This window comes from Ruditapes philippinarum, unplaced genomic scaffold (assembly GCF_026571515.1).
Source record: "Ruditapes philippinarum isolate M1 unplaced genomic scaffold, ASM2657151v2 ctg795_1_1_1_1, whole genome shotgun sequence".
Lineage (NCBI taxonomy): Eukaryota > Metazoa > Mollusca > Bivalvia > Venerida > Veneridae > Ruditapes > Ruditapes philippinarum.
Window position 1 is genome coordinate 665114 of NW_026857770.1, and position 27997 is coordinate 693110.

The 27997-nt window shown below is 32.3% G+C and overlaps 1 protein-coding gene across 1 annotated transcript; it reads right to left on the minus strand.

Moving 5' to 3' along the window:
* Positions 1–7: 7 nt before the first annotated feature.
* On the minus strand, positions 8–27983 carry LOC132750913 (transforming growth factor-beta-induced protein ig-h3-like). Its single transcript, XM_060740984.1, has 13 exons — positions 27727–27983; positions 18837–19051; positions 17957–18143; positions 17448–17546; positions 16949–17065; positions 16478–16600; positions 5150–5163; positions 3854–4037; positions 3341–3555; positions 2444–2630; positions 1925–2023; positions 1154–1270; positions 8–808 (listed from the first exon to the last, which is right to left on the minus strand). The coding sequence occupies exons 1-13, from the start codon at positions 27866–27868 to the stop codon at positions 675–677; spliced, it is 1833 nt and encodes a 610-aa protein (XP_060596967.1). The 5' UTR covers positions 27869–27983; the 3' UTR covers positions 8–674.
* Between the last annotated feature and the right edge of the window lie 14 nt (positions 27984–27997).

The following is a 27997-nucleotide window of genomic DNA, read 5'->3' on the forward strand; positions in this document are numbered from 1 at the left end:
ATTTAACGTCTTGGTTTGAAATTTAAAAGCGCAGCACAGTTATATATGCGTTTTTCATGTTCATGGACATCTTGGAAAATTCAAGCTCAAATGACAGAACAGCTCTTTTCTCGCCATTTTTTATCCTTAAAGTTAGGTAGTGCCTGCATGATGTGCCAAAAAGGCGGGTTTCTTTTAATTAAAGTTTAAAGTTGTTATAAAGAAGAATAGTAGTAAACAAAATCAGCGTTATGTTACTGTCGGGATGTCAGAATAGATGTACTCGTATATATGAGAACATGTATATTCCTTTCATGACACTTTGTCATTATTCTGTTGAGCTTTTAAATGGTAAATGTTCATGAAGAAAGTTTCCTTAATTGTTGATAAAACTCAGTCATTGATGTTAAATACAGTAAAATAAAATTTTAGAACTGATAGTGCGTTGAACTTATTATCATATTTATATAGCTTTGATTCGCCCCCTTTTTGTATCCAAACTTTATGATACAAACATATGTATACTGACTTAATGATTTGCATTGAACATACGATAAACACTTCATTATTATTTTTGTAATTTATGTATGTAACAAAACTTCATATAAAACAAACATTCATCTATCTACACCATCTTTTCCAAACAGTATAAAAAATAAATACATTTTTAAAAAAAAGTCTTTGAGTATTTCCATTTATTTTCGGCCAATGGCCAGCGTGAGGTAGTATCTGGCTGGAATAAGCACATGATCGATGAGGTGAATGACGCCATTGGTTGTTCCGATATCAGCCTTGGTCACGTGGGAGTTGGTGTTGATTCGGACTCCAGCTGCAAGAATAATTCATAGAATGAACGTTAATTAATGATAGTCAGATACTTTTCTTGATAATTTATCAAAGGTTGTTATCAGTAGATATGTTGTCATAACGGAAATCCTCTGACAATATTGCTTGGTAAAGCAACATATTGAAATTGAAATGTCAGTCTTTCGAGATATGTATAATTTACTTGCTTTCTATATCCTTTATTTTACTTATTCTTAAATTTGTAAGATAACAATATAATGTCATTTGCTTTAAAATATGTTCAAAAATAATATTAGGTACTTTTACGTACACTTATAGGGATTTGCAGCATTTTATTTGACTTTGTGTAAGACATACAAAAACTAACCTCCATCAAAGTGAATGCTCAATCTGTCATTGTGTCTATCAATAGTTCTCAGGTATTCTCTGTTGAACAGTCCAGCTGAATATTCGGTGTGTGGTACCACGTGATACTCTAACACCTCTGTATCAATAAACAAATCTTTATGTTACACAAGGATACAAAAGACATACGATTCTTCATGATAAACCACACCCGCTTCCCCTTGTTTCCTTTAATGGTTTAGGCATAAGGATATTGCAGCCATGGTTTGCCCCTACGTGATCATATGAGGCAACTAAATGGGTTCGAATAACTGGTGGTGAGGTGGTGTTGACCCCTGGTGTTGCTTTAAAGTTGGTAACACCCGAAGTTAGTCAAAGTTATCTTTCCTGTTTCGGCGTCATATGACCTATTCTGTGTTTGTGCGCTGTAAGACCATAAAAACAAGCACACCCGCCCCCTGTCTTAAGGATTTTTGGTTCTTTAATTCCAAACGCCACACATTTCAAATACGATCTAGACATTGCATTCTGTCAGTTTTATATATCCAGAACATTATCAAGTTCAGCAATTAGCATTTTATTAAAAACCTATAGACTAAACGTAACCGAGATTGACCAAGCAAGATACGTTTTAAAATCTAGAAAATGGGAGACCCCAGTGAAATCCAAAATAGAGAAAATCGCATATACTGTCTGCGTTCGACTTGGTCGTCTTATAGTGTAAATATATTGATCTTCAGGCAATAACGGAATTCATCAATCAATTTTATATTAATCATTTTTAAAGTCTCACCTGTAAGAAGATTTTTATCGTTGGTAAGTTTAGAGACGACGGAGCTGGGTAAGCGTGCAAAAGCATCATTAGTTGGAGCAAATACGGTTAAAGCATCACCTGAAATTAATCACATGAAAACGATATCAGGATCAGCTTAAATCCATTTCATTAAATATCAGATCATCGTTTGCGCTACCCTTCGGAGCGAAGGGTAGTGTAGCATCAGCTAGAATATCATTTTTATGAGATTGGTCTTAAATAAGCCTGTCTCTAAAAATATTCCTTTCGGTGACATATTATTTATCGTAATGGTGGAAAATATGAAAGAATAGTTTTTCAATCAGGAAAGAGCATTTACAAATATTTATAATTCTTTAGAAAATGTTCCAATTTAATTTCCTCTTTGAAATTATCTTATTCTCCATATTTTTACATCAGTGTATCATGAATGCTTAGCATACATTATAAGCATCTATACACGTCAATTTTAGTCAATTTGTCTAATTTCAGAAACAGATAGTTTTATTTTTGTCTTACCTTTCAGGGCATTAGCAATGCCAGCTTGCTGTACCAAACTCAAAAGTGTGCTAACATCAGATGTTTTAGCTACGATATCAACAATGTCACCCTCTGGTGGCATCATTACTTTATTTAGAACATGAATGATTCCATTGGATGCAATCTTATCAAGAGCAATGACCTGAGATCCTTGAACGGTTACAGCCTAAAAATGAAATCATATACGTTTTTTTGAATACAAATATCAATCTATAATACCACATATTGGTTGAATCAGTATTTATTTGTCCAACCAACATAAAAGAGATTTGTTCTCTTTTGATGATCATGAAATCTGGTTCTTATTACGGCATTTGTTATGTGAATCGTCTACGAAAAGTATTAAACATGTATATTTAAATGTATTGATAACAAGTCCGTGTTTTCTTTCCATATATACGTCTAGTTTCAGTTCCTAAAGCGGCATTCCGCATTTCTAAAGGTTATATATGTAAGTTTTTGATAAATCGTTACATATAATTGTCGAATTAAATAGATAAGGTGAAAAATGAAATTTGCCGACCATAATATACATCGGCTCTCTATATTTAAGTAAGTAAAGCGGACGATTCGTTTCCTGATATTTTTAGAATCGAACGTCACTGGCACGTTATAAATAGCTCCCTGTCGCAAATTTGAGGTAGGCTTAACATTGATATGATGCATTTTTTTAAAAAGATAAAATTACTTAAACAACACAAATTTTTTTTCCAAACAGAAAATAAAATCTGGAGGCCGCTTTAAATAAAGGAAGCCCTGGCTAGTTGTTGAAAATGTCATATATCTTTATATACGCATTTTGAAATATTGTCCAAATAATTTAGAAAATTTAAATGTTCAGGAAAATTAAAATTAAAGCATGAAAAAATGACTTACGTTGTTATGATCATAAATGTTAAATCTGACTTTGTCGCCGTTAAGTGTTGTCAATTGTAGTTCATTAGATGCAGCAGAGCTCGGAACTTTTCCTTGGACAACGTGGTATTTCAGTACATCAGCAAGAGCTGTGACGTCATTTCCGAGTGCAGTCAATGTTGCAGCAGGCAGAGCTGAGAAAGCGTCGTTGTTTGGTGCAAAGATTGTAAATTCACCTGAAATATAACATAGACATGTGTGATTTCTTTCGTAATGATGATTGTTATCCCTTTTACTAAAATGTTTTATCTTAGATAGAAGGAAAAAAACACTGTGATTGCAAAATTTCAAAAGAAAAGCAAAGGAAAAAGGAAACAAAACGAAAGTTATATAAATTACTTCATCATCAAAATAAAAAGTAAAGGCAAGTAAAACGTGCAAGCGAAAATTTTTTGAATCTATAAATTATCACAATTCATCTCGGTAGCTTTCAAGAGCTAATTCAAAATAAAATAACGAAAAAAGAAGACTTACCCCCGTTTATTGCATCAACAAGTCCGGCTTTTGTCACTAAGCTAACCAACGTCGACATTTTTGGGTCTGCCACCAGCGTTTCAATTGTCGTAGCCGCCAGGCACTGGCTGATGATAGCGCAAAGAATTACTGCAACCTTCATTTTGCGTTTCGTGTATTGTCTTGTAAGTACAGTATAAGAATGCTAGTGTCCAAATGATGAGAGGGAGCTCTTTTATAGAAGAACCACACATGGCAAACATGTGAGTCTCTTCATTACAAACTATAAAATCACGTTTATCAACGATCTCTCACGTTTCACTGACGGTCATTTTCGGACACTGGTACCGAATCTTTAAGTCTTTACATGGTCAAATTTAGATAACGGAATGTGATATAAGCGCTGCATTTGCACAACGTAGGAATGTCTGACCATCGCGTTTTTTATTGTACTGATAAATTAAAAAGACCCGTGGTTTAAGGCCTATAGTTTGAATAAGTTACTGCTGCATAAATTTCTTATATTATGTTGTGTACATGAAGAAAATAAAGTTGATTTTTGTTTGTTTGTGATAATAAAATGTTATTGTAGAAACGAAGGGATCACCGTTATCAAAAAACGAACGAAAATTACTTACGAATAGGATAAGCTTGAAAGGCAGCTTAATTACAGAGGGAACACACATCATTTTAAATTAAGAAATGAACCTTTGTTTCTAGTTTTTTCCGTTTTTTATTGGGGTTTTTATTGCTTTTTTGTTTGTTTCTTTTTTGTAATCAATTAGATAGATGAAAATATGTACTTTCCATGTATTATCGATTTCATCTATTGAAATTAAACATTCTTGTTTTGCATTTATTTATTGATAGCATCTGTATAAACATTCTATTTTGCTATACTAGAATTGACAAGACAATGTGGGGCTTTAAGAAATGTTGATTATGTTTTGAGTGATAGTGCGTTGATACTCAACAAGGGTTGTTTTATTTTTCGTGTGAGTTTTCATTTATGTAACTATTTTTCTTCTTCTTTTATATAACTGTTAAAATAGTTCCATTTATGTAAGCCTGAATGTTTGAAAGTGTGCAGAATTTAAGCAACGAGTCAAAACGAGAATACGATGAGTCAGTAGTTTTGATATCTACTAACGTCTTCATTGTTTGAATATAAATAAAACGACCTTGGGGGAACTAAATTTGACGCTTAATGTCCTAAATTCTTTAATTTGTCTAGTTTTGATATACAAGTTATTTAGATATAGGTAAGAAAAAGATTAGGTTGTGTATCTTTCTGCTCTATTTGAAAAAAGGGCTTACCCATGACCTCAAGCCTTCAATAATTTGGTGAAAAGTAATCTTATTTATTACTAGTATCCAAAAAGATTGAATGTATAGAAACAAAAAAGAACAAAATTTACAAGCAATAGCATTTTAACAAAATCCCTAAACGTATAACTACAATCTAATGATATTTGCACATATAATGTTTAAATAATGGTTTTAGAGAATGTTAAATGCTTGTTACCAGGAAAAAGTAGCGATAAATGTGAAATAATTTGTCAAAAATTTAGCAAAATGTAAACTAAATAGTATTTTGACTTCCATAACTACAACTGTACATATTGCAAAAAAGCAACAGATAAAAAAGAAGGTTTAGGAAATTGGCAAATGAATAACTTTTTGGAAATTATAAAGGTACACCAAATTAAAAGGTTTTGAGAAATGAAAATAAAAAACATCTCTGAGGCATAATGGGCATTTTAGATAAATTGAAACAAAAATACTATTCACCTTTGGATAAAATGCTACAGTACCGAAAGTTTGTTATGTTATAGTGGAGTATCAGGATATAGTATGTGGTATTGTCATGTACCTTGGAAGAAAATAAAGAGATATATTTTTCTTGCACATCAGACAGGATTATCTACCGTTTACACCGGTGCTAGAAAAACCTAACAACCCCATGTAAGACAAAATAGAGAAAATATGAATCCCTAATGAAAGCCCAACACGGCAAAATTGAAAATGTTGCAGGCTCGGTTTGATTGAGCCTGTTCATGGACGGTACTGTCAAGCGCAAACTACCGTCCACGCCCCCTAGCACCGCCTTAAGCAGAATTCAACATTTAAACATGAAATGGTTAAATTTTGAATTTAGAAACATCCGCAGATGTGGTCATACGACGGTTATCATGCAACCTTCAATATGACACTTCCGTGCCATTACATGAAAAGCGGCGTATGGTGCCCAAGTAATAGAAAGCGTGTGCCCTAAACGATGAGAAAACAAGGTGCAGCACTAAACAAAAATTGAATTTTGAAAGTGGATCAGAGGTTATGAACCCTGCATATCACAGATAAGACGCCAAAAGACAAAGTTAAAAAGCAGGCAACATATCCTAAGGGTGATTCAACATTATTCCAGAAGGAATATTGGAACCACCCAACTAGAAAATGCGAAACAGTTAAAACTAAAAATGCCACAAACAACAATAATGTTGTGCTGAATTATCTTTAGGGATCGGAAATATAACATATCTGGTTAAATGTACGGGGCGATTTTTTACAACCTCTACACGGCACATCTAGCTCTCGGGTAACTGTTAAGAGCCTCGATACCGCCGTAAACAGCTACCTTCGAGCTAAATATTCCGGTCGGTCAATTTAAACATAGTGCTGTGTTTGATACTTTGAACGTGAAGTATTTTACCTTAAAAATGGCCTTGGTCTCGCGTGGTGTAATCAGTTGGGCCGGCGTATTTGGTCTAAAACATTCCATTGTAAATTTGTTATGTCTTGTCTACAAACTCCCATTCAGGTACTTGATCATTTTAGAGGAAACGATTTGGATTCCGCAGCTGTGACCGATGTAATCTTCTAACAAAAAAAATCAAGTTGATTTTGGTGAATATTATGATGTTTTTTTTTCCATAATAAATGCTATTCCATAATACAGGAATACTATTGGTTCATGTATTTACCCAATTTGGTTTGTCGATATTCATATTATGATAAAACAGTTGACAAATCAAGGGTTTGTATAAATCGACACTACCCTTTTTTCGATAACACATTACCATAAACGCATATAGTCGTAAAACAATGCTACTTGTGATAAAATGAATGAGACGATGTACATTTATCACAAGAGAGACTTCCGGTTTGGAAAAAAGTGTAAACACCAAAAATTTTTTTTAAAAAGGAAAGGCTCAAAGGTGTCATCCAAATATTTATTTGTTTTTAATTTTGGTAAAAACAAAATTTTTAAAAAGATTTAAATATTCTCAAATATAAATAATGAAATAAACAAAGTTAAAAATATCGTAAATTTTCATACTAATGGAAAAAAGTTGGCCCTTTCTTTATTAATAAGTTTTTTCCCCGAAATACGTGCGGTTAAAATCCATGTAAGGATGTTCCTTTGGTTTTTTTTAAAAGAAATTTTTCTTTAAAATTTTTATAAATAGTCGTAAACACCCTTTTGAAGAAAAAAGTGTAAACGTTTAAAAAAATAAAAAAATTTTTTATAATTTATTAAAATAAACAATTTAAATTTTAAGTATAAAAGTATTAACGGGTATATTGGTCCAAATTTCGGACACTATTCTGGTAAAAACATTTTTAAAAAGAAATAAAAAATATTCAAGATTCAAATAATGATTTACATGTTATGTGCAATTAATGATTTTTCAGTATCTATATCTATACTTCTACTGCGTTACTAACGCAGTAAGGGCTTTTTTTGTATATTTTGTCCTCTTTTTAGTAATTTACGTGGGTTGAAAATGCCATTGATAATGTGTTAATTGCTTCCTTTTGGTTATTTCACTAAATAACACTTTTAAACACATTTCAAAATTTTCATGAAAATTAGCATGAATCTGGAGGCGTGCTGCTTTAATGGCATATATTTTTTTTTGCCTGATAATTCACATTTCATGAATGCATCGATGTCTAGTCTCTGAAAGTTTATCACTATCTTCAATGATTATTTTACAGATTACTAAGACAAATTCTGAGGATCAAATTATCCTGAATATGTATTCATTGTTTTATGAAAAATAAAAATTGATTTTTCTATTATTTTATAAACATGCTCCCTTAGGTCCACTTTAACTTATCAAGCTGATATTGAATATTTAATATATAAAAATGAACGATAGCGAATATTTAAGTTTTGAATTTTGATCCTGATCTTGATGCTGCTCCTCGATGCCAGGGTTTTACCTGGTGTAGCTGTATGATTGTCTGTTTGTTTGTTTGTTTGTTTGTTTGTTTGGGCTCAACGTTACATTGACACATTCTTTTTTGGGTTGGGTTCCAAATTTTGGTGGATTTAAAGTCGTACCAACTAAGTATATGCCATATTGGTTTTTGGCTTTACTTGTGGAGGTCCGTAAGCTAGCTGGATAGCTTTCACACATGAATGAAACCTAAGTCCCTGTGGGCATTCGAACACACAGCGGTGACGGGCAAGCCATTTAAAATCAACGACCTTTACCAATCGGCCACGGACGCCCCTCTCTGGCTAAATATGATGCAATGCAAAAAGGAACATCAGTATAAAGAAGATAATGTTTCCCCTTTTGACACATTACTTGTCATACCGCACGAAAAATATAATTATTAACATATCAGACCTAAAAATGGTAAGTGAACATGTTACATAGAATGTTATATTATCTTAGAACACAAGTTTATTTCTTTAAAATAGTTGATCAATGTTTTTTGAAGGAACTGAGTCAAAAGGTTCTGAAAGTTAATTTACTAGATAATATCTATCACGAATCGTACAAAATAGAGCATCGTCTCCTGTTAAAAGGTGATATGTTAAAAATTCTAGCGTGTCCATCCGACATCTGAGAAAAATCAAAGCACCGAAGCACTAAAAACAAAACAATGTGATCATGACGGTTCAGGGGAGAAAAAAGTGATGATACGTCAAACATTTTATGCGACTTTTTTCACCATACATATTACGTAATTAAAGATAATTAAGTCACTGATTAAGCTAATAAAAATCCCTGACACGGTTCCCTCCGTAAATGAATCCCCTTTCATGTGCTTTAAACCGCATGTAAATTGCTTGATTATTAAAAAAGTTATGCCTATTCAAAGTTAGTCCGACCCGCATCAAATGAAGTGTCATAAATCGGCTGTTCTCTCTCAGACCCCTGCGTTTCACGCGAAATTAGTGCATAACACGCAAATATCGCACCAAAGGGGGTCACAAGTTGCGGTAACATACTCTAACAACTTTTTATGACCCAGTGACATCTGACCAATTAAATATCTGCTGATTATTATCATTTTATTCCGCAACAAGGAAAGTCCACGAATTTTTGGAGAACCCTTCGTTTATACAAAAAGTTTCAGTTCTTAAAGTGGTCTTCAGCTTTTCTTAAGGTTAATTATGTAATTATAACGTGTGCTGATGTATTTGGTCCGAACTACATAAATACCCAACTACTAGTTTGTAATTCAAATACAACGTATCCTGATGTATTTGGCCCGAACTACAAGATGAAAACCGAACTACTAGCTTGTAATTTAAATATCATGTATGCTTATGTATTTGTCCGAACTACAAGCTGAATACCCAACTATTAGCTTGTAATTCAAATATAATGTATGCTGATATATTTGTCCGAACTACAAGATGAATATCCAATTACATCTTGTAATTCAAATATAGTGTATGCTGATGTATTTGGTCAGAACTACAAGATGAATACCCAACTACTAGCTTGTAATTTAAATATAATGATAACTGATGTACTTGTCTGAACTACAATATGAATACCCTACTACTAGCTTGTAATTCAAATATAGTGTAAACTGTTGTATTTGGTCTGAACTACAAGATGCATATCCAACTACTAGCTTGTGATTCGAATAAATGTATGCTGATGTATTTGTCCGAACTACAAGATAAATACCCAACTACTAGCTTGTTATTCAAATATAATGTATGCTGATGTATTTGTCGGAACTACAAGATAAATACCCAACTACTAGCTTGTAATTTATATATCATGTTTGCTTATGTATTTGTCCGAACTACAAGATGAATACCCAACTACAACCTTGTAATTCAAATATAACGTATGCTGATGAACTACAAGATGAATACCCAACTACAAGCTTGTAATTCAAATATTGTGTATGCTGGTGCAGTTAGGGTGAACTACATGCTGAATACCGATATACAAGCTTGTAATTGGCGAACTACAAGTTAAATTACGATGTACAATGTACAAGCCGATCTACAAGCTAAATACCCACTTACAAGCTTGCAATTGGCGAACTACAAGTTGAATAATTATGTACAATATACAAACTGAACTACAAGCTGAATACCAAACTACAAGCTTGTAATTGGCGGATTACAAGCTGAACTACGATGTACAATGTACGAGCCAACTTCACATACCTATTTTTCACGAATAGTTTTTAACATGGACAGTTGTATAGAACGGGCCTGTAGAGAAAACCTTTCATGACGAAATTTCATCTCCTGGTAAGACACCTACTTCCACTCTGGAGCATTATTTCAGTCTCTAGACACCCTAATACGCTAAATTCGTAATAGAGCTTAAAAAGAGAACCCTGACTGAAGCTTAAATAAAAAATGACAATGAAATTGTAAGTACTATTAGAAAAACATACAAGGTGCGGTACGAGCTTATAGCATATTGCCGCATATAGCATACTGCGTCGGGACCAACAACACACTATGCTATATGAGGAAAGTCGACTTAAAAACATCGTATGGCATAGTGCGTCGTTAACAAAGCATGTGTAAAACATTGTTTAGGAAAACCCTTAATCTTTAAAACAGACAATCGAATGACAATTGTAAATTGATTTTTTTATTTTTTAAGAATTACACTAAAACGTTTTCAATGTATTTAAGATAAGTTTTACAATTCACCTTTTTGAAACAAGAGCCGGTAGAACCAGTGATGTTTCCCGAGACCACCTCTTGAGTTCAAAGTTGACATCTCTAGTAGTTTAAGAGTAAAGTATGAAAAACTACAAAGGGCAATAACTCAAAAATTAGTTAGATAGTTACGGCTCTTTAGCGCTGCACCTCTCTAAAATGAGATCTAGCTATCTGTGAAGTTTTAAGATAGTAGCTTCAATAGTTTTTGGCTTCAAGTTCGGACGGACGGACAAAGCGGCGACTATATGCTCTCGGGGAGCATAAAAAATGTTTGGTCGGTCTGTTTGGCTTGGCGTTTTATTCCGCTAAATATTGATAAAGGATTCTTTCTGAGGTTTTCTATTATGCAAAAAAAACTTAGAACTCTTAACATTTTTACAACACTTTTATTTGATATTTTTAAAATATCGACGAAGTGCTGCAGTATGCCATTAAAACATCATATGACATACTGCGTACCCCCTCCAACGCAGCATGCCATACTGCGGCAGTAAGCATTTAAAGGTGCGGCAGTATGCCCTATAACCTGCCACATATAGCATACTGCGTCGGGACATTGCCGAAATCTAAACAGTCTTTGAGAGGAAACAATGTTAAAAGAATATTGTGAATAGCGACGATTGTTATAATTTTATCAATCCAAAGGGTAAGATTAATGGAGATATCGTCCTGAATGTAAAGGCTTATATTAATAAATGATTTTAAAATATTTGTTTAAATTGTTTACATATACAAAATAGCCCTCAGTGTAGAATTATTTAAACACGGCACGCAGTTTATGCACCTCATTGTTAGATAAGAAATGAGTTTGTCTCAATGCATACCTGATAAATACTAAACGAAAACTCTGTGTTGATAGTGAATTTTAAAATAATGAATAAATTGCGTTTAAGAATATTTTTGTGTGTGTGTTTATTTATTTTCTTGGAATTGACACTGTTAAAAAATCCTGCACGGAAATTATTTAAATTTACTCGAGACAAAAGACATGATGTTGATAGGACAAGTTTTGATCTACGTATCATTGTACTAGTATATGACAGAGCTAAGTCTATTCAACGACTTCTAAACTCTTTAAATGAAGCGGAATATGCCTCCGATATTATCAAACTCGAGATTTGGATTGACAGGTCAGAAGATGGAAGCGTTGATAAGATCACTTTGCAAGCGGCAATTAACTTAAATTACCTACATGGCGATTGTGAGGTCAATGTACATCAGTATCATGTAGGTATCGTAGGACAATGGCTTACCACTTGGAAGCCGAATATAAACAGCAACGAAATTGTTGTTTTTCTTGAAGATGACATAACTGTTTCAAAATATTTCTGGAAATATTTGAAAATGGTTCATCGGAAATATGATAATCGTTCGGATATAAATGGATTTTCGTTGCAAGGTTACTCTAGAACATTTAGTTTAGAACACAATATTACAACGTTACGGGGACCAAAAGATTATACAGTATTTCTTTTTCCTGTCCTTGGTTCATGGGGATTTTCACCAAGTACAAAAAACTGGAAGCAATTTTTGGACTGGTTTTATTCTCAGGACAAATCTTCGTTGAAGCCTTATGTTCCTGGAAATATAGCATCGGATTGGTATGAAACTCTTTCCAGTCAAGGAGAGGCTAACACAATGTGGACAATGTGGCATATTTACTACGCCTGGAAAAATAATGAATATACCTTGCATTGCAATTTTCCCGGTAAGTTTATTGATTCAATTATATCGGATCACAAAGGTCAGACACTCACATTGATTTTCCCATAGACTTACATTATAAGAAATGGTCCCTAATCCTACCTTAAAATTTAGTTTTTATGCTAAAGATGTGATTTTTCTAGCAGAATGAAATGCCTGACACATAAAAATGTCCCTGTTATATAGGGGATACCAACCAAATTTTTTGCAAAATGACTTCAAAGAGGATTACCCTCCATTTCATTGAAATTTTCTGCTGATCACAGGACTTACATGCACTTTTCATAAATGCAAATATCCAAGTCAAAAATTATCATAGAGACTTATGAAACAGAGAACAATGTAGTTAGTTTTTATACTTAAAAATACCCAATCACCTCATGTCCAATTGAATCATACGGTTTTCCCTGCACTTTTTCAGCCAATCGCTGGCCATGTTACAATGCGAAAGTATGACCACAAGGGAAAAACTGCCGGGATTTTTACAAATATAATCTTATAATCTCAATGTCTTTTTAGTATGGCGAGATTGCAGGGAGAAAATCTCAACAACAAAAAAATAATTAAAAAAGCATCTGTCATAGGGTTGAATTATTTGATAAACGCATTATACACGTAATTAAATGACATATACACACAGTAACTAAACATACACTATTTATAAAAGTACCTAATCTACATGATTATATACACGTATCTACATTAATATCAATCATACACTAATAACAATAATATTAAACATTCATAATTACATTATAATATAGTATAATTTGAACACCAAACTAAAGTAGATAGTTTATAATGTAGTGGTAGCTTATAGTAAGTGTAGTCAGACCTCCTTATACTTTCGTTCTTTACTGTATTTATTTCGATTAACCTCCTCTCTGTCAATAACAAATCAATAACCAATCACTATTGAGTAATCGATATCCGCCATATTTTTGAAAACAAATGTAAACAGCCCTTTATGCTTTAATAACTATTATCATCCTTTTTGTAGTTATTTATTGATATATCTACAGGTAAACGTTTGTCTTTAATGCCTTATATGTATTTGTGTATTGTACTTCAATTGATCTGTATTATTGTTTATGTATGTCATTACAAGAGCGTATTTACCATGTAAATATAATAGAATCTGTCGAACCAACCCAGTGCTTTCGTTATCATTACCCATTGAGTAGGTAACATATATAGAAACAAGAAAATATCATGCCATTTGCAAAACAGTTTGTTTGGCTCCCGTCTTTCCTGATTTACCGAAAGGTTGTGTTTTCAAAAAAGGTGTTATTTTTTAATACTAGAAAATTATACGCAGTCTGGGGAAATGTAACAGAAGTTTGCTACTTTTCAATGATTTTTTGCCACGGTTTGAAAAATACATGTAAATTTATGTATAAGTTCAAATTGATAAAAAAGTCAAATATAATTCATCATTTATTGAGAAGAATAAATTGAAATGATTGAAATAAATAGAATGAATGGATTTTCTATTTCGAGTTGAAAGACAAGGGGCATTATTCTGAAAGCTATATTGTTGGAGTTACCCCATCTTTTTACTTTTGACAAAAATACTTATTAGAAGGATGATCTTAAAACTATATCAGCTTACAACTTAAAACTATCATGTCAAGTCACAGTGTTATTATTGGACAATACCCTGAAAGTAATACATCTACTTTTACGAGCTACGCATCTTTTTAACGTATAATTATTATAATCATATCTATAATAATTGGTTTTTGATAGTAGTTGCCCTTTACAGACGAGCGTTGACATTGCATGCGGAACTCTTGTTTTATATTAAATACATATACAGAATAATCATAAATTATAGCATGTTATTTATTAACAATTACAGAGAACGCAGGACTCACAACAAATTGGAGAGAAAAAGGTTTACACTATTCACAAACGGAAGGATCATCTAACAAGCTCCTAACGGAATGGAAATCAGAGTATGAAAACCTTCCTGACCACGTCCCATACCTTAATCTATCTGGACATGTTATTCACTATTAAGATTGTATCGTTTATATTTTTCCTGAGTATAAAAGAAAACTATCAATTCGACATTGTACTTAAAGGTGCTCCGCTGAGGCATGGTCGAATGTTACAAAAAAGTAAATTTTCACGAATCGATAATTTGTTGTTACCTGCGTTTTAGGAACATTTAAACAAAATCAGTGATACAATGTTATGTGTTCTTTGGCTTGACAATTCGTTTGAAATATATATTTTCTTCAATTTCGTGGGAAAAGCGTTTAAACGCCTTTCAGTTTGCAAATCTGAATATAAACAACGGTCACGTGATGAGTCTCGGGATGACTAAAAGCGAAACGGAGATTTGTTTTGTGTATCGGCAGCAACGGAGTGAGAAAGTGGAATATACCAACATGGCATAAATTTAAGAACAAATTATGGGTTTGTTTGTTAAATTTCTTGTTGTGCACATGTGTTCTTGTGAGAAAAAATGATTCAAAGGCAATTTAAATACATTTAAAGCATTATATTGTAGTTATCATGTTTTTTTACTCCGTTACAATGATGAATTTGGCTAAACGTACAGAGTTGGAAACTGACAAACACGAACTTTACAAATAGAGTGCGATCGTGTAATTAATAAATATTATGTATTAACTTTGTTATGGTTAAAATATCAAGATATCTAGGCTAAGAAAACTTCTTTTATCAAGACAGTGTGATGATTCCTATTTCAAAGGTCACTTTAGTGTGATGATTCCTATTTCAAAGGTCACTTTGGTTTATCTGACACCCGTTCAGAAAAAACACACCGTAATACCTTTGATACAACAAACAAGACCTTGAGTATTGTAAGCATCAAAAACCACACACATACACAATACACAGAAAACGATTTCGTTTTCTCTTTAACCTGGATCAAATCACTGAAAGCACTGGCTAAATAAGGAATGAATCAGGCCACAAGTTCGTGTATGTCAGTTTCCGGCTGACCGGCTAACATCTTAATCTTGGTTTGAAATTTAATAGGGTGTGTAGTAAAGTAAGCTTAATTCACCAACGAATGATATTCATTTAAGTGTGTCTCTGTACACTTGTATATCATGTAGTTGTAGTAAAGAGGAAGTAAAATAGATACGGTCATGTATACTTTTGAATAAAAGGCAATCACAGGAAGATATAGCCAAATGTATTTTAAAAATGAACAAAGACTATTTCAAACGCCGAATTTCTAAACTGCTTACATGTGAAGAGACTTGGATTAATTAATTAATGGACTGGGACCTCTACAAATGAGGTGTCATTAATTAGCTTACATTACTAACTGTATGAAAAGCGCAGCAAAGTTATATATATATATGCGTTTTTCATGTTGATGGACATCTTTGTCAAATTCAAGTTCAAATAACAGACAGCTTTTTTCTCGTCATTTTTTATCCTTAAAGTTAGGTAGTACTGTATTCCAGTATCTGTATGTTATGCCAAAAAGGCGGGGTTATCATTACAGTTTAAAGTTGTTATAAAGAAGAATAGTAGTACACAAAATCAGCGTTATGTTACTGTCGGGATGTCATAATAGATGTACTCGTATATTACAACATGTATATGCCTTTCATGACAATTTGTCATTTTTTCTGTTGAGCTTTTAAATGGTAAATGTTCATGAAGAAAGTTTCCTTGATTGTTGATAAAACTCAGTCATTGATGTTAAATACAGTAAAATAAAATTTTAGAACTGATAGTGCGTTGAACTTATTATCATATTTATATAGCTTTGATTCGCCCCCTTTTTGTATCCAAAACTTTAATGATACAAAACATATGTATACTGACTTACTGATTTGCATTGAACATACGATAAACACTTCATTATTATTTTTGTAATTTATGTATGTAACAAAACTTCATATAAAACAAACATTCATCTATCTACACCATCTTTTCCAAACAGTATAAAAAATAAAAAACATTTTTAAAAAAAAGTCTTTGAGTATTTTCCATTTATTTTCGGCCAATGGCCAGCGTGAGGTAGTATCTTGCTGGAATAAGCACATGATCGATGAGGTGAATGACGCCATTGGTTGTTCCAATATCAGCCTTGGTCACGTGGGAGTTGGTGTTGATTCGGACTCCAGCTGCAAGAATAATTCATAGAATGAACGTTAATTAATGATAGTCAGATTTTTTTTTGGATAATTTATCAAAGGTACTGATTAGTAGATATGTTGTCATAACAGAAATCTTTTGACAATATTGCTTGGTAAAGCAACATATTAAATTGAAATGTCAGTCTTTCGAGATATGTATAATTTACTTGCTTTCTATATCCTTTATTTTACTTATTCTTAAACTTGTAAGATAACAATATAATGTCATTTGCTTTAAAATATGTTCAAAAAAATAATATTAAGTACTTTTACGTACACTTATAGGGATTTGCAGCATTTATTATTTGACTTTGTGTAAGACATACAAAAACTAACCTCCATCAAAGTGAATGCTCAATCTGTCATTGTTTCTATCAATTGTTCTCAGGTATTCTCTGTTGAACAGTCCAGCTGAATATTCGGTGTGTGGTACCACGTGATACTCTAACACCTCTGTATCAATAAACAAATCTTAATGTTACACAAGGATACAAAAGACATGAGATTCTTCATGATAAACCACACCTGCTTCCCCTTGTTTCCTTTAATGGTTTAAGCATAAGGATATTGCAGCCATGGTTTGCCCCTACGTGATCATATGAGGCAACTAAATGGGTTCGAATAACTGGTTGTGAGGTGGTTTTGACCCCTGGTGTTGCTTTAAAGTTGGTAACACCCGAAGTTAGCCAAAGTTATCTTTCCTGTTTCGGCGTCATATGACCTATTCTGTGTTTGTGTGCTGTAAGACCATAGTCTTATAGTGTAAATATATTGATTTTCAGGCAATAACGGAATTCATCAATCAATTTTATATTAATCATTTTTAAAGTCTCACCTGTAAGAAGATTTTTATCGTTGGTAAGTTTAGAGACGACGGAGCTGGGTAAGCGTGCAAAAGCATCATTAGTTGGAGCAAATACGGTTAAAGCATCACCTGAAATAATCACACGAAAACGATATCAGGATCAGCTTAAATCAATTTCATTAAATATCAGATCATCGTTTTCGCTACCCTACGGAGCGAAGGGTAGTGTAGCATCAGCTAGAATATCATTTTTATGAGATTGGTCTTAAATAAGCCTGTCTCTAAAAATATTACTTTGGTGACATTTTATTTATCGTAATGGTGGAAAATATGAAAGAATACTTGTTCAATCAGGAAAGAGCATTTACAAATATTTCTAATTCTTTAGAAAATGTTCCAATTTATTTTCCTCTTTGAAATTATCTTATTCTCCATATTTTTTACATCAGTGTATCATTAATGCTTAGCAAACATTATAAGCATCTATACACGTCAATTTTAGTCAAGTTTGTCTACAGATAGTTTTTTTTTTGTCTTACCTTTCAGGGCATTAGCAATGCCAGCTTGCTGTACCAAACTCAAAAGTGTGCTAACATCAGATGTTTTAGCTACGATATCAACAATGTCACCCTCTGGTGGCATCATTACTTTATTTAGAACATGAATGATTCCATTGGATGCAATCTTATCAAGAGCAATGACCTGAGATCCTTGAACGGTTACAGCCTAAAATTTAAATCATATACGTCTTTTGAATATAAATATCAATCTATAATACTCACATATTGGTTGAATCAGTATTTATTTGTCCAACAAACATAAAAGAGATTTGTTCTCTTTTGATGATCATGAAATCTGGTTCTTATTACGGCATTTGTTATATGAATCGTCTACGAAAAGTATTAAACATGTATATTGAAATGTATTGATAACAAGTCCGGTGTTTTGACTAGTTTCAGTTCTTAAAGCGGTCTTCCGCTTTTCTAAAGGCTATATATGTAAGTTTTGGATAAATCGTTACATATAATTGTCAAATTAAATAGATAAGGTGAAAAATGAAATTTGCCGACCATAATATACATCGGCTCTCTATATTTAAGTAAGTAAAGCGGACGATTCGTTTCCTGATATTTTTAGAATCGAACGTCACTGGCACGTTATAAATAGCTCTCTGTCGCAAATTTGAGGTAGGCTTAACATTGATATGATGCATTTTTTAAAGATGAAATTACTTAAACAACACAAAATTGTTTTCCAAACAGAAAATAAAAGCTGGAGGCCGCTTTAAATAAAGGAAGCACTGGCTAGTTGTTGAAAATGTCATATATCTTTATATACTCATTTTGAAATATTGTCCAAATAATTTAGAAAATGTCAATGTTCAGGAAAATTAAAATTAAAGCATGAAAAATGACTTACGTTGTTATGATCATAGATGTTGAATCTGACTTTGTCGCCGTTAAGTGTTGTCAATTGTTGTTCATTGGATGCAGCAGAGCTAGGAACTTTTCCTTGGACAACGTGGTATTTCAGTACATTAGCAAGAGCTGTGACGTCATTTCCGAGTGCAGTCAATGTTGCAGAAGGCAGAGCTGAGAAAGCGTCGTTGTTTGGAGCAAAGATTGTAAATTCACCTGAAATATAACATGGACATGTGTGATATCTTTCTTAATGATGATTGTTATCCCTTTAATAAAATGTTTTATCGTAGATTTACGACATATTAAGAAGGAAAAAAAAACACTGTGATTGCAAAATTTCAAAAAAAGAAAAGGAAAAAGAAACAAAACGAAAGTGATATAAATTACTTCATCATCAAAATAAAAAGTAAAGGCAAGTAAAACGTGCAAGCAAAGTATAAGTTTTTTGAATCTATTATTCGGACACTGGTACCGAATCTTTAAGTCTTTACATGGTCAAAATTAGATAACGGACTGTGATATAAGCGCTGTATTTGCACAACGTAGGAATGTCTGACCATCGCATTTATTATTGTACTGATAAATTTAAAAGACCGGTGGTTAAAGGCCCTTAGTTTGAATAAGCTACTGCTGCTTAAATTTCTTATATTATGTTGTGTACATGAAGAATATAAAGTTGAATTTTGTTTGTTTGTGATAATAAAATGTCATTGTAGAAACAAAGGGACCACAGTTATCCAAAAACGAACGATAATTACTCACGAAGAGGAAAAACTTGAAAAGCAACTTAATTACAGAGGGAACACACATCATTTTAAATTTAAAAATGAACTTTTGTTTCTCTTTTTTCCGATTTTTATTGCTGTTTTATTGCTTTTTTTTGTTTGTTTCTTTTTTGTAATCAATTTGATGGAAATAAAAATATCTACTTTCCATGTGTTATCGATTTCGACTTTTAAAATTAAACATTCTTGTTTTGCATTTATTTATTGATAGCATCTGTATAAACATTCTATTTTGCTATACTAGAATTGATAAGACAATGTGGGGCTTTAATAAATGTTGATTATGTTTTGAGTGATAGCGCGTTGATATTCAACATGGGTTATTTTATTTTTCGAACGAGGTTTCATTTATGTCACTATTTTCTTTTCTCTTTTATATAACTTTTAAAGAGTTCCACTTATGTAAGCCTGAATGTTTGAAAGTGTGCATAATTTAAACAACGAGTCGAAACGAGAATACGATGAGTTAGTATTTATGATAGTAATAATATAGTCAGAAGAATGAATTAAAACGTGTCGATACCAAGAACAAATAGATGGCTATTTCGATTTGAAAAAGGGACATTATTCTGAAAGCTATATTTTTGGAGTTATCCCATCTTTTAACCTTTGCCAAAATTGCTTATTACTAGGATAATTTTTAAAACTATTACAGCTTACAACACTTCAACAATGTGTCATGTCACAGTGTTAATCGAAGGACATTTTACTGAAAGTAATACATGTACTTTTACAAGCTATGCACCTTTTTTACTTATAATTATTATAATCATATCTATAATAATTGGTTCTTGATAGTAGTTGCGCTGACATCGCATGCGGAACTCTTGTTTTATATTCCTTATATACGGAATAATCATAAATTTTCGTTCTGGACGTTCTTTAGGGATTCCCTTTTTTTGTTCTATTTTAATATCTTTATTGGTAAAATTAGCAAGGCACATCAAGTTTAAATTACAAACAGTCTAATAAATTTGTATTGTATCATAGTTTGGGGACTTTTCTGTTGAAAATGTGTCTGAGTTAAATCGTATAGATATACATGTACAGTGCGTTAACTGGGGTGCAGGTATTAGTTACCCGCTCTCCAAGTTATCTAGCGATAACAGGGAGCGTGATTTTATGTTTGACTATGATACAAAGAGAAAGAACATCAAAACACTCTGCAATCTGATTAATACTCGGGGGCTATGCCCCCCTCGTACAAATCAGATAGCCTCGTGTTTCGATGCTCTTTCTATTACATAGCCTACTTGAATACACTTTAAAAGTATTTTTTCTTTATCTGATTTATAATTTTGTTGTATGTTTTGCGAAATCATGGCCAAATGACGTGTGAAATTGTTTTTATCTATTGTCATAGCGATGTATTATGTTCAATGTTTAAAGGCACATTTTGCCTAAAATTGAATATTTTTTTACTTCTTTTGAGAAGGCAGACATGAAGTTTATATAATTTAAATAATGGTTTAAGATTATATTAGTTGTTTTTACCTGAAGAAAGAAGCGCTTATGTAAAATTAGTTGTCACTCTAATGCTACATAATTTTTCCAATACAAGTGTTGTACTTTTTCCTTTATGTTTGTAGAATTTTTCTGTATGGTAAGATTTCGTTAAAAATACACGTTTGCGGTACCACTGTGTCAAAAAATTCTGCAAGCATATCTTAAAATGTACAATAGCTACATTGAAAAAATATGTATCTTCCGAATTAGCAAATATCTGCCTGGAACATTGTATATGTTTATTACTCGTATTATAAAATTGAAAGATATAACGAAAAATAACTTTAAAGTCATGAGCGCTTAAAGTCATATATGCGGTGACCCAATGTATGTTTACATAGCAGATAATACAGTGTATGAATCAGATATCTGACAAAAACCAACAACATGCATATAAAATTATTGTGTGTGTGTGTTTTTTTTTCTTTTTTACAAATGAAACAAAGTACTATCAAAATCTTATCTATCCATGATAACACAGAACTCCTTCTAAAGGCAGCACACCACACTAAATTCGAATGGCCAGGGAGGATTTCATGGATATAGTGACTATTGTGGATTTAAATGACTGGTTGTCTTCAAAATGCATTTTCAGCGTGAAATTTGTTTTTGTGACATGTAATATGATTATTGGCAAATTCGAAAACATGGTTAGAAATCACATGCTGATAATTATAGATGTCAAGGCCGTCATTGTTTGTAAACATTGCTTTTAAACAGCATGCTCGGTGAAAACAAGTAATTTTACAGGGGGGTACAAACTTTCAGCAATAGCAAAAAATCTACAAGGCCAAGCACCTATTTCTTTGTGATATTTTCCATGTATAGGGAGTTGCTAAAGCAGTGACATAGTTTCTGTAGCCCGTATATTTGCAGGTATTTTTCGCGAGAGGGACGAAATATGTTGTTTTGGGTCTCGGACCACTATTGATTTTTCGCTTTTACGGAATGAATTGGATTTTTTTAACTGCCTGACAGTTTCACATGGGATGATTTCATTACAGATTTGCAATGTTATGACATATATGTTCTTAACAAAATGTGTTTTCTTTTTCCAGGTTGTGTAGTTTGGGATCAGATTTATCAGACATATTGCTTGTAGGACATTGACGGCAGAAACTTGAAATTTAGTGTTGAGTGCTACCTAAAGGAGAAAATATTATTCATTTTTGAGATATAATATGCATTTCTTATGTCTATCATATGACTGATAAAAATTGTGATTAAAAGCGGATTGATCTTCAATTATGGCATATCTTTTAAAATATTTCAAAATATTTCAAATATTGATTAAAACAATAGAAATATATCATTATAGATGACAAAAATGTCATTCACTGTTAGTCATGTCATTCTTCTAATTTTGCAATAATTTTGTCCTACTAAAATAAGAGTAGGGTTCTCATAACTAACATGATTAAAGCATTTAGTCTCTTATGTAAGATATTTGGAAAACAGAATATTAATGGAGATCTGAATTGATGAAGTATCAATATGTTTATGAGAAGTATTAATATTTTTTAAAACACTTTATTATCTCCTATATATTTATATATTTATCTGTCGTATTATGTATCCAAAAAATACCAACAACATCCATACATAATATTTGTTTTGGTTGGTTTTCACATAGAATACTAAATAATATCAACATTATTTTGTATGGTAGTACAGATCTTCTATTGTAGACCAGTGTACTTCAAAGAGATAATTACCATTCGAATAAGATGACATATTTCCATGAACATATGTATAATATATTAGTGTCTATGAGTGAAAAAAACTTTCTCGGTACTGAATTACATTATAGTGACGGCATGGCAGAGTGGTTAAACCGTCGGACTAGTTATCTAATGATTCAAACCCCGTCAGTGGCAAGTCATTGTTTCCTTGAGCAAGAAACTTTACACTCATTGCTCCGTACTGGTTGATTCGAAAGTGTGGCTTCCAACACAGTCAAACTAGAATAAAATCTGTATAAACCAATTACATTAAAGGTAATAATTACGATTGAAGTTGAAATTAACAAAATTAGCTTGCCATTGCATGTTTGAAGTTATAACTTGTCCTTGTCACATTATAATATACTTCTGAATCTAGCTAAATATTTAAAAATAATCTACTCAAATCAGTACACTATTGTTGGTACTATCAGTTCAATTTTGTTACAACTTTATACTCAAAATTTAAATGATTTCTTGTATCAAATATGTTTTAACTCCACCAAATTGTTTTTAGAAGTGACATTAAATTTTTCTTTAACTATTGTTGCTCACTCTCCATCTATAAATGAAATTCAGTACTTCAAATCAACTTCTATATTATTTGTTGAATATCAACTTGACATTTTTACAGTTTGTGATTTTATATTGTAGTGATGATGTACTATGTACAAATCTAAAATGAAATTATGTTGTCTTTTTTTCTATTTTGTCACATTGATTTTAATAAAAATGTTTGAACCGTCTAACATCTTAACCTTGATTTGAAATTTAATAGGATGTGTAGCGAAGCAAGCTAATATCGCCAATGAATGATATTCATTTAATTGTGTCTCTGATACACTTGTATATCATGTAATTTTAGTAAAGAGGAAGTAAAATAGATACTTGTATACTTTTGAATAAAAGGCAACCTGTGGAAAATATAACCAAATGTATTCTACAAAAAGGACAAAGACTATGACAAACGCCATATTTCTATACTGCTGACATGTGAAGAAACTTGGATTTATCAAATTGTCTATCAAAGAGATGTAATTAATTAGCTTATGGTGCTTAAAGATAAATATAAAACTGAATTTACTAACTGTATTAAAAGCGCAGCACAGTTATATTGGCGTTTTTCGTTTTGATGGTCATCTTGGTCGAATTCCAGCTCAAATAACAGAAAGCTCTTTTCTCGTCAGTTTATCCTTAAAGTTAGGTAGTGCTGTATTGCAGTATCTGCATGTTGTGCCAAAAGGCGGGTTTTTTTATTAAAGTTTAAAGTTGTTATAAAGAAAAATGGTAGTATATAAATCAGCATGTTATTGTTGGGATGTAAGATTAGATGTACTCGTATATTACAACATGTATATGCCTTTCATGACAATTTGTCATTTTTTCTGTTGAGCTTTTAAATGGTAAATGTTCATGAAGAAAGTTTCCTTGATTGTTGATAAAACTCAGTCATTGATGTTAAATACAGTAAAATAAAATTTTAGAACTGATAGTGCGTTGAACTTATTATATATATCATATTCATATAGCTTTGACTCGCCCCCTTTTTGTATCCAAATTTTATGATACAAATATATGTATACTGACTTAATGATTTGCATTGAACATACGATAAACACTTCATTATTATTTTTGTCATTTATTTATGTAACAAAACTTCATATAAAACAAACATTCATCTATCTACACCATCTTTTCCAAACAGTATAAAAAATAAATATATATTTTTTTAAAAGAGTCTTTGAGTATTTTCATTTATTTTCGGCCAATGGCCAGCGTGAGGTAGTATCTGGCTGGAATAAGCACATGATCGATGAGGTGAATGACGCCATTGGTTGTTCCGATATCAGCCTTGGTCACATGGGAGTTAGTGTTGATTCGGACTCCAGCTGCAAGAATAATTCATAGAACGAACGTTAATTAATGATAGTCAGATTTTTTTCTTCATCATTTATCAAAGGTTGTTATTATTACATATGTTTTCGTGACTGAAATATTTTGACAATATTGTTTTGTAAGACAACACGTCAGTCTTTCAAAGCATGTTTAATTTACTTATTCTTTTATCTCATTTATTCTTAAATCACAATATCATGTCCTCTGCTGTGTAACATGTTCAGAAATATTTTCAAAAGTTTTATAGAGATATGCTCGTTTAATATTTGACTTTGCATAAGACATACAAAAACTAACCTCCATCAAAGTGAATGCTCAATCTGTCATTGTTTCTATCAATTGTTCTCAGGTATTCTCTGTTGAACAGTCCAGCTGAATATTCGGTGTGTGGTACCACGTGATACTCTAACACTTCTGTACCAATAAACAAATCTTAATGTTACGCACGGATATAAAAGGCATCAGATTCTTGATAATAAACCACACCCACTTTCCCTTGTTGCCTTTTATGGATTGCATTGCAGCCATCGTTTGCCCCTACGTGATCATATGAGTCGACTAAATGGATTCGAAGAGCTGGTTGTGAGGTGGTTTTGACCCCTGGCATTGTTTTAAAGTTTTTACCATACGCCGCTTTTCATGGAATGGCACGTAAGTGTCACATTGAAGGTTCCATGATAACTGCCGTATAAATCGGTAACACCCGAAGTTAGTCAAAGTTATCTTTCCTGTTTCGGCGTCCATATGACCTTTTCTGTGTCTGTGCGCCGTAAGACCATATAAACAAGCACACCCATCTCCTATCTTAAAGAATTCTTGGTTCTTTAATTCAAAACGCCATTCATTCCAATATGATTTAGACATTGTATTTTGCCAGTTTTATATATCCAGAACATAATCAAGTTCAGCAATTAGCATTGTATTAAACACATATTGACTAAACATAACCGAGATTTATCAAGCAAGATACGTTTTAAAATCTGTGTAAATACTGTCTGTGTTCTACTTGGTCTTCTTATTATGCAAATAAATGGATTACGGAATAAGGGAATTTTCGTCAATCAATTTTTATATTTTCATTTTAAAGTCTCCCCTTAAAATTTTTTTATCAGGGGGTAAGTTTAGAGACACGAGTTTTGTAAGCGTGCAAAAGCAAAATTAGTTGAGAAAATAGGGTTAAAGCACACCTGAAAAAAACCAAAAACTGATATCCCGGATCAGCTTAAATCAATTTCATTAAATACAAATATCGTTTTTGCTACCATAGGAGCGGAGGGTGTGAAACATCGGGTAGAATTCATTTTTTTGAATTTGTCTTTAAATAAGCCTGTCTCTAAAAAATATTCCCCTTTACATGTTAATTTTCGTAATGGGGGAAAAATGAAAGAATAGTTGTTCAAACAGGAAAAAGCATTTACAAATATTTTTAATTCTTAGAAAATGTTCCAATTTATTTCCTCTAAAATTATCTATTCTCCTAAATTATTTTATTATCCATATTTTTAGGGCCTTGAAACATTAATAAATCTTTAGCAACGTAATTATTCTAGATGGGTTTGTCTTAATTTCAGAAACATATTTAGTTTTGTCTTACCTTTCAGGGCATTAGCAATGCCAGCTTGCTGTACCAGACTCAAAAGTGTGCTAACATCAGCTGTTTTAGCTACGATATCAACAATGTCACCCTCTGGTGGCATCATTACTTTATTTAGAACATGAATGATTCCATTTGATGCAACCTTATCAAGAGCAATGACTTGAGATCCTTGAACGGTGACAGCCTGAAAATTGAAATCATATGCATTTCTTTAATATGAATATCAATCTATAATACTCACATATCTGTTGAATCAGTATTTATTTGTCCCAACATCATAAAAGAGAGATTTGCTGTCTTTTGTTGACCATTAAATCTGGTTTTTACTACGGCTTTTGCTATGTGAATCGTTACGAAAAGTATTATACATGTATATTGAAATGTATGGCTTGTGTTTTCTTTCCATATATACATATAGTTTCAGTTCTTAAAGCGACCTTCAGCTTTTCTAAAGGTTATATATGAAAGTTTTGGATAAATTGTTACATAAAATTGTCGAATTAAATAGATAAAGTGAAAAATGAAATTTGCCGACCATAATATACATCGGCTCTCTATATTTAAGTAAGTAAAGCGGACGATTCGTTTCCTGATATTTTTAGAATCGAACGTCACTGGCACGTTATATATAGCTCACTATCGCAAATTTGAGGTAGGCTTAACATTGATATGATGCATTTTTTAAAAAGATAATTACTTATACAGTACAGACAGAAAATAAAAGCTGGAGGCCGCTTGAAATGAAGGAAGCACTGGCTAGTTGTTGAAAATGTTATATATCTTGATATACTTATTTTGAAATATTGTCCAAATAATTTAGAAAATTTCAATGTTCAGGAAAATTAAAGCATGAAAACATGACTTACGTTGTTATGATCATAGATGTTAAATCTGACTTTGTCGCCATTAAGTGTTGTCAACTGAAGTTCATTGGATGCAGCAGAGCTCGGAACTTTTCCTTGTACAACGTGGTATTTCAGTACATTAGCAAGAGCTGTGACGTCATTTCCGAGTGCAGTCAATGTTGCAGACGGCAGATCTGAGAAAGCGTCGTTGTTTGGAGCAAAGATCGTAAAATCACCTGAAATACAACATGGACATGTGTGATATCTTTCTTAAGGATTACTGTTATCCCTTTTACTAAAATGTTTTATCGTAGATTTACGACGTGTTAAGAAGGAAAAAAATACTGTGATTGCAACTTTTTCTAAAAAGCAAAGGAAAAAGGAAACAAAACGAAAGTTATATAAATTACTTCATCATAAGAAATAAGAAAAATAAATGGCAGTAAAACCTGCAAACAAAATTCTATAAATAAACATAATTCATCTCGGCAGCATTAAATAGCTAATTTAGAATGAACAACTTAAAAAGAAGACTTACCCCCGTTTATTGCATCAACAAGTCCGGCTTTTGTCACTAAGCTAACCAACGTCGACATTTTTGGGTCTGCCACCAGCGTTTCAATCGTCGTAGCCGCCAGACACTGGCTGATGATAGCGCAAAGAATTACTGCAACCTTCATTTTGCGTTTCGTGTATTGTCTTGAAAGTATAAGAATGCTAGTGTCCAAATGATGAGAGGGAGCTCTTTTATAGAAGAACCACACATGGCAAACATGTGAGTCCTTTTATTTCAATCTATAAAATCACGT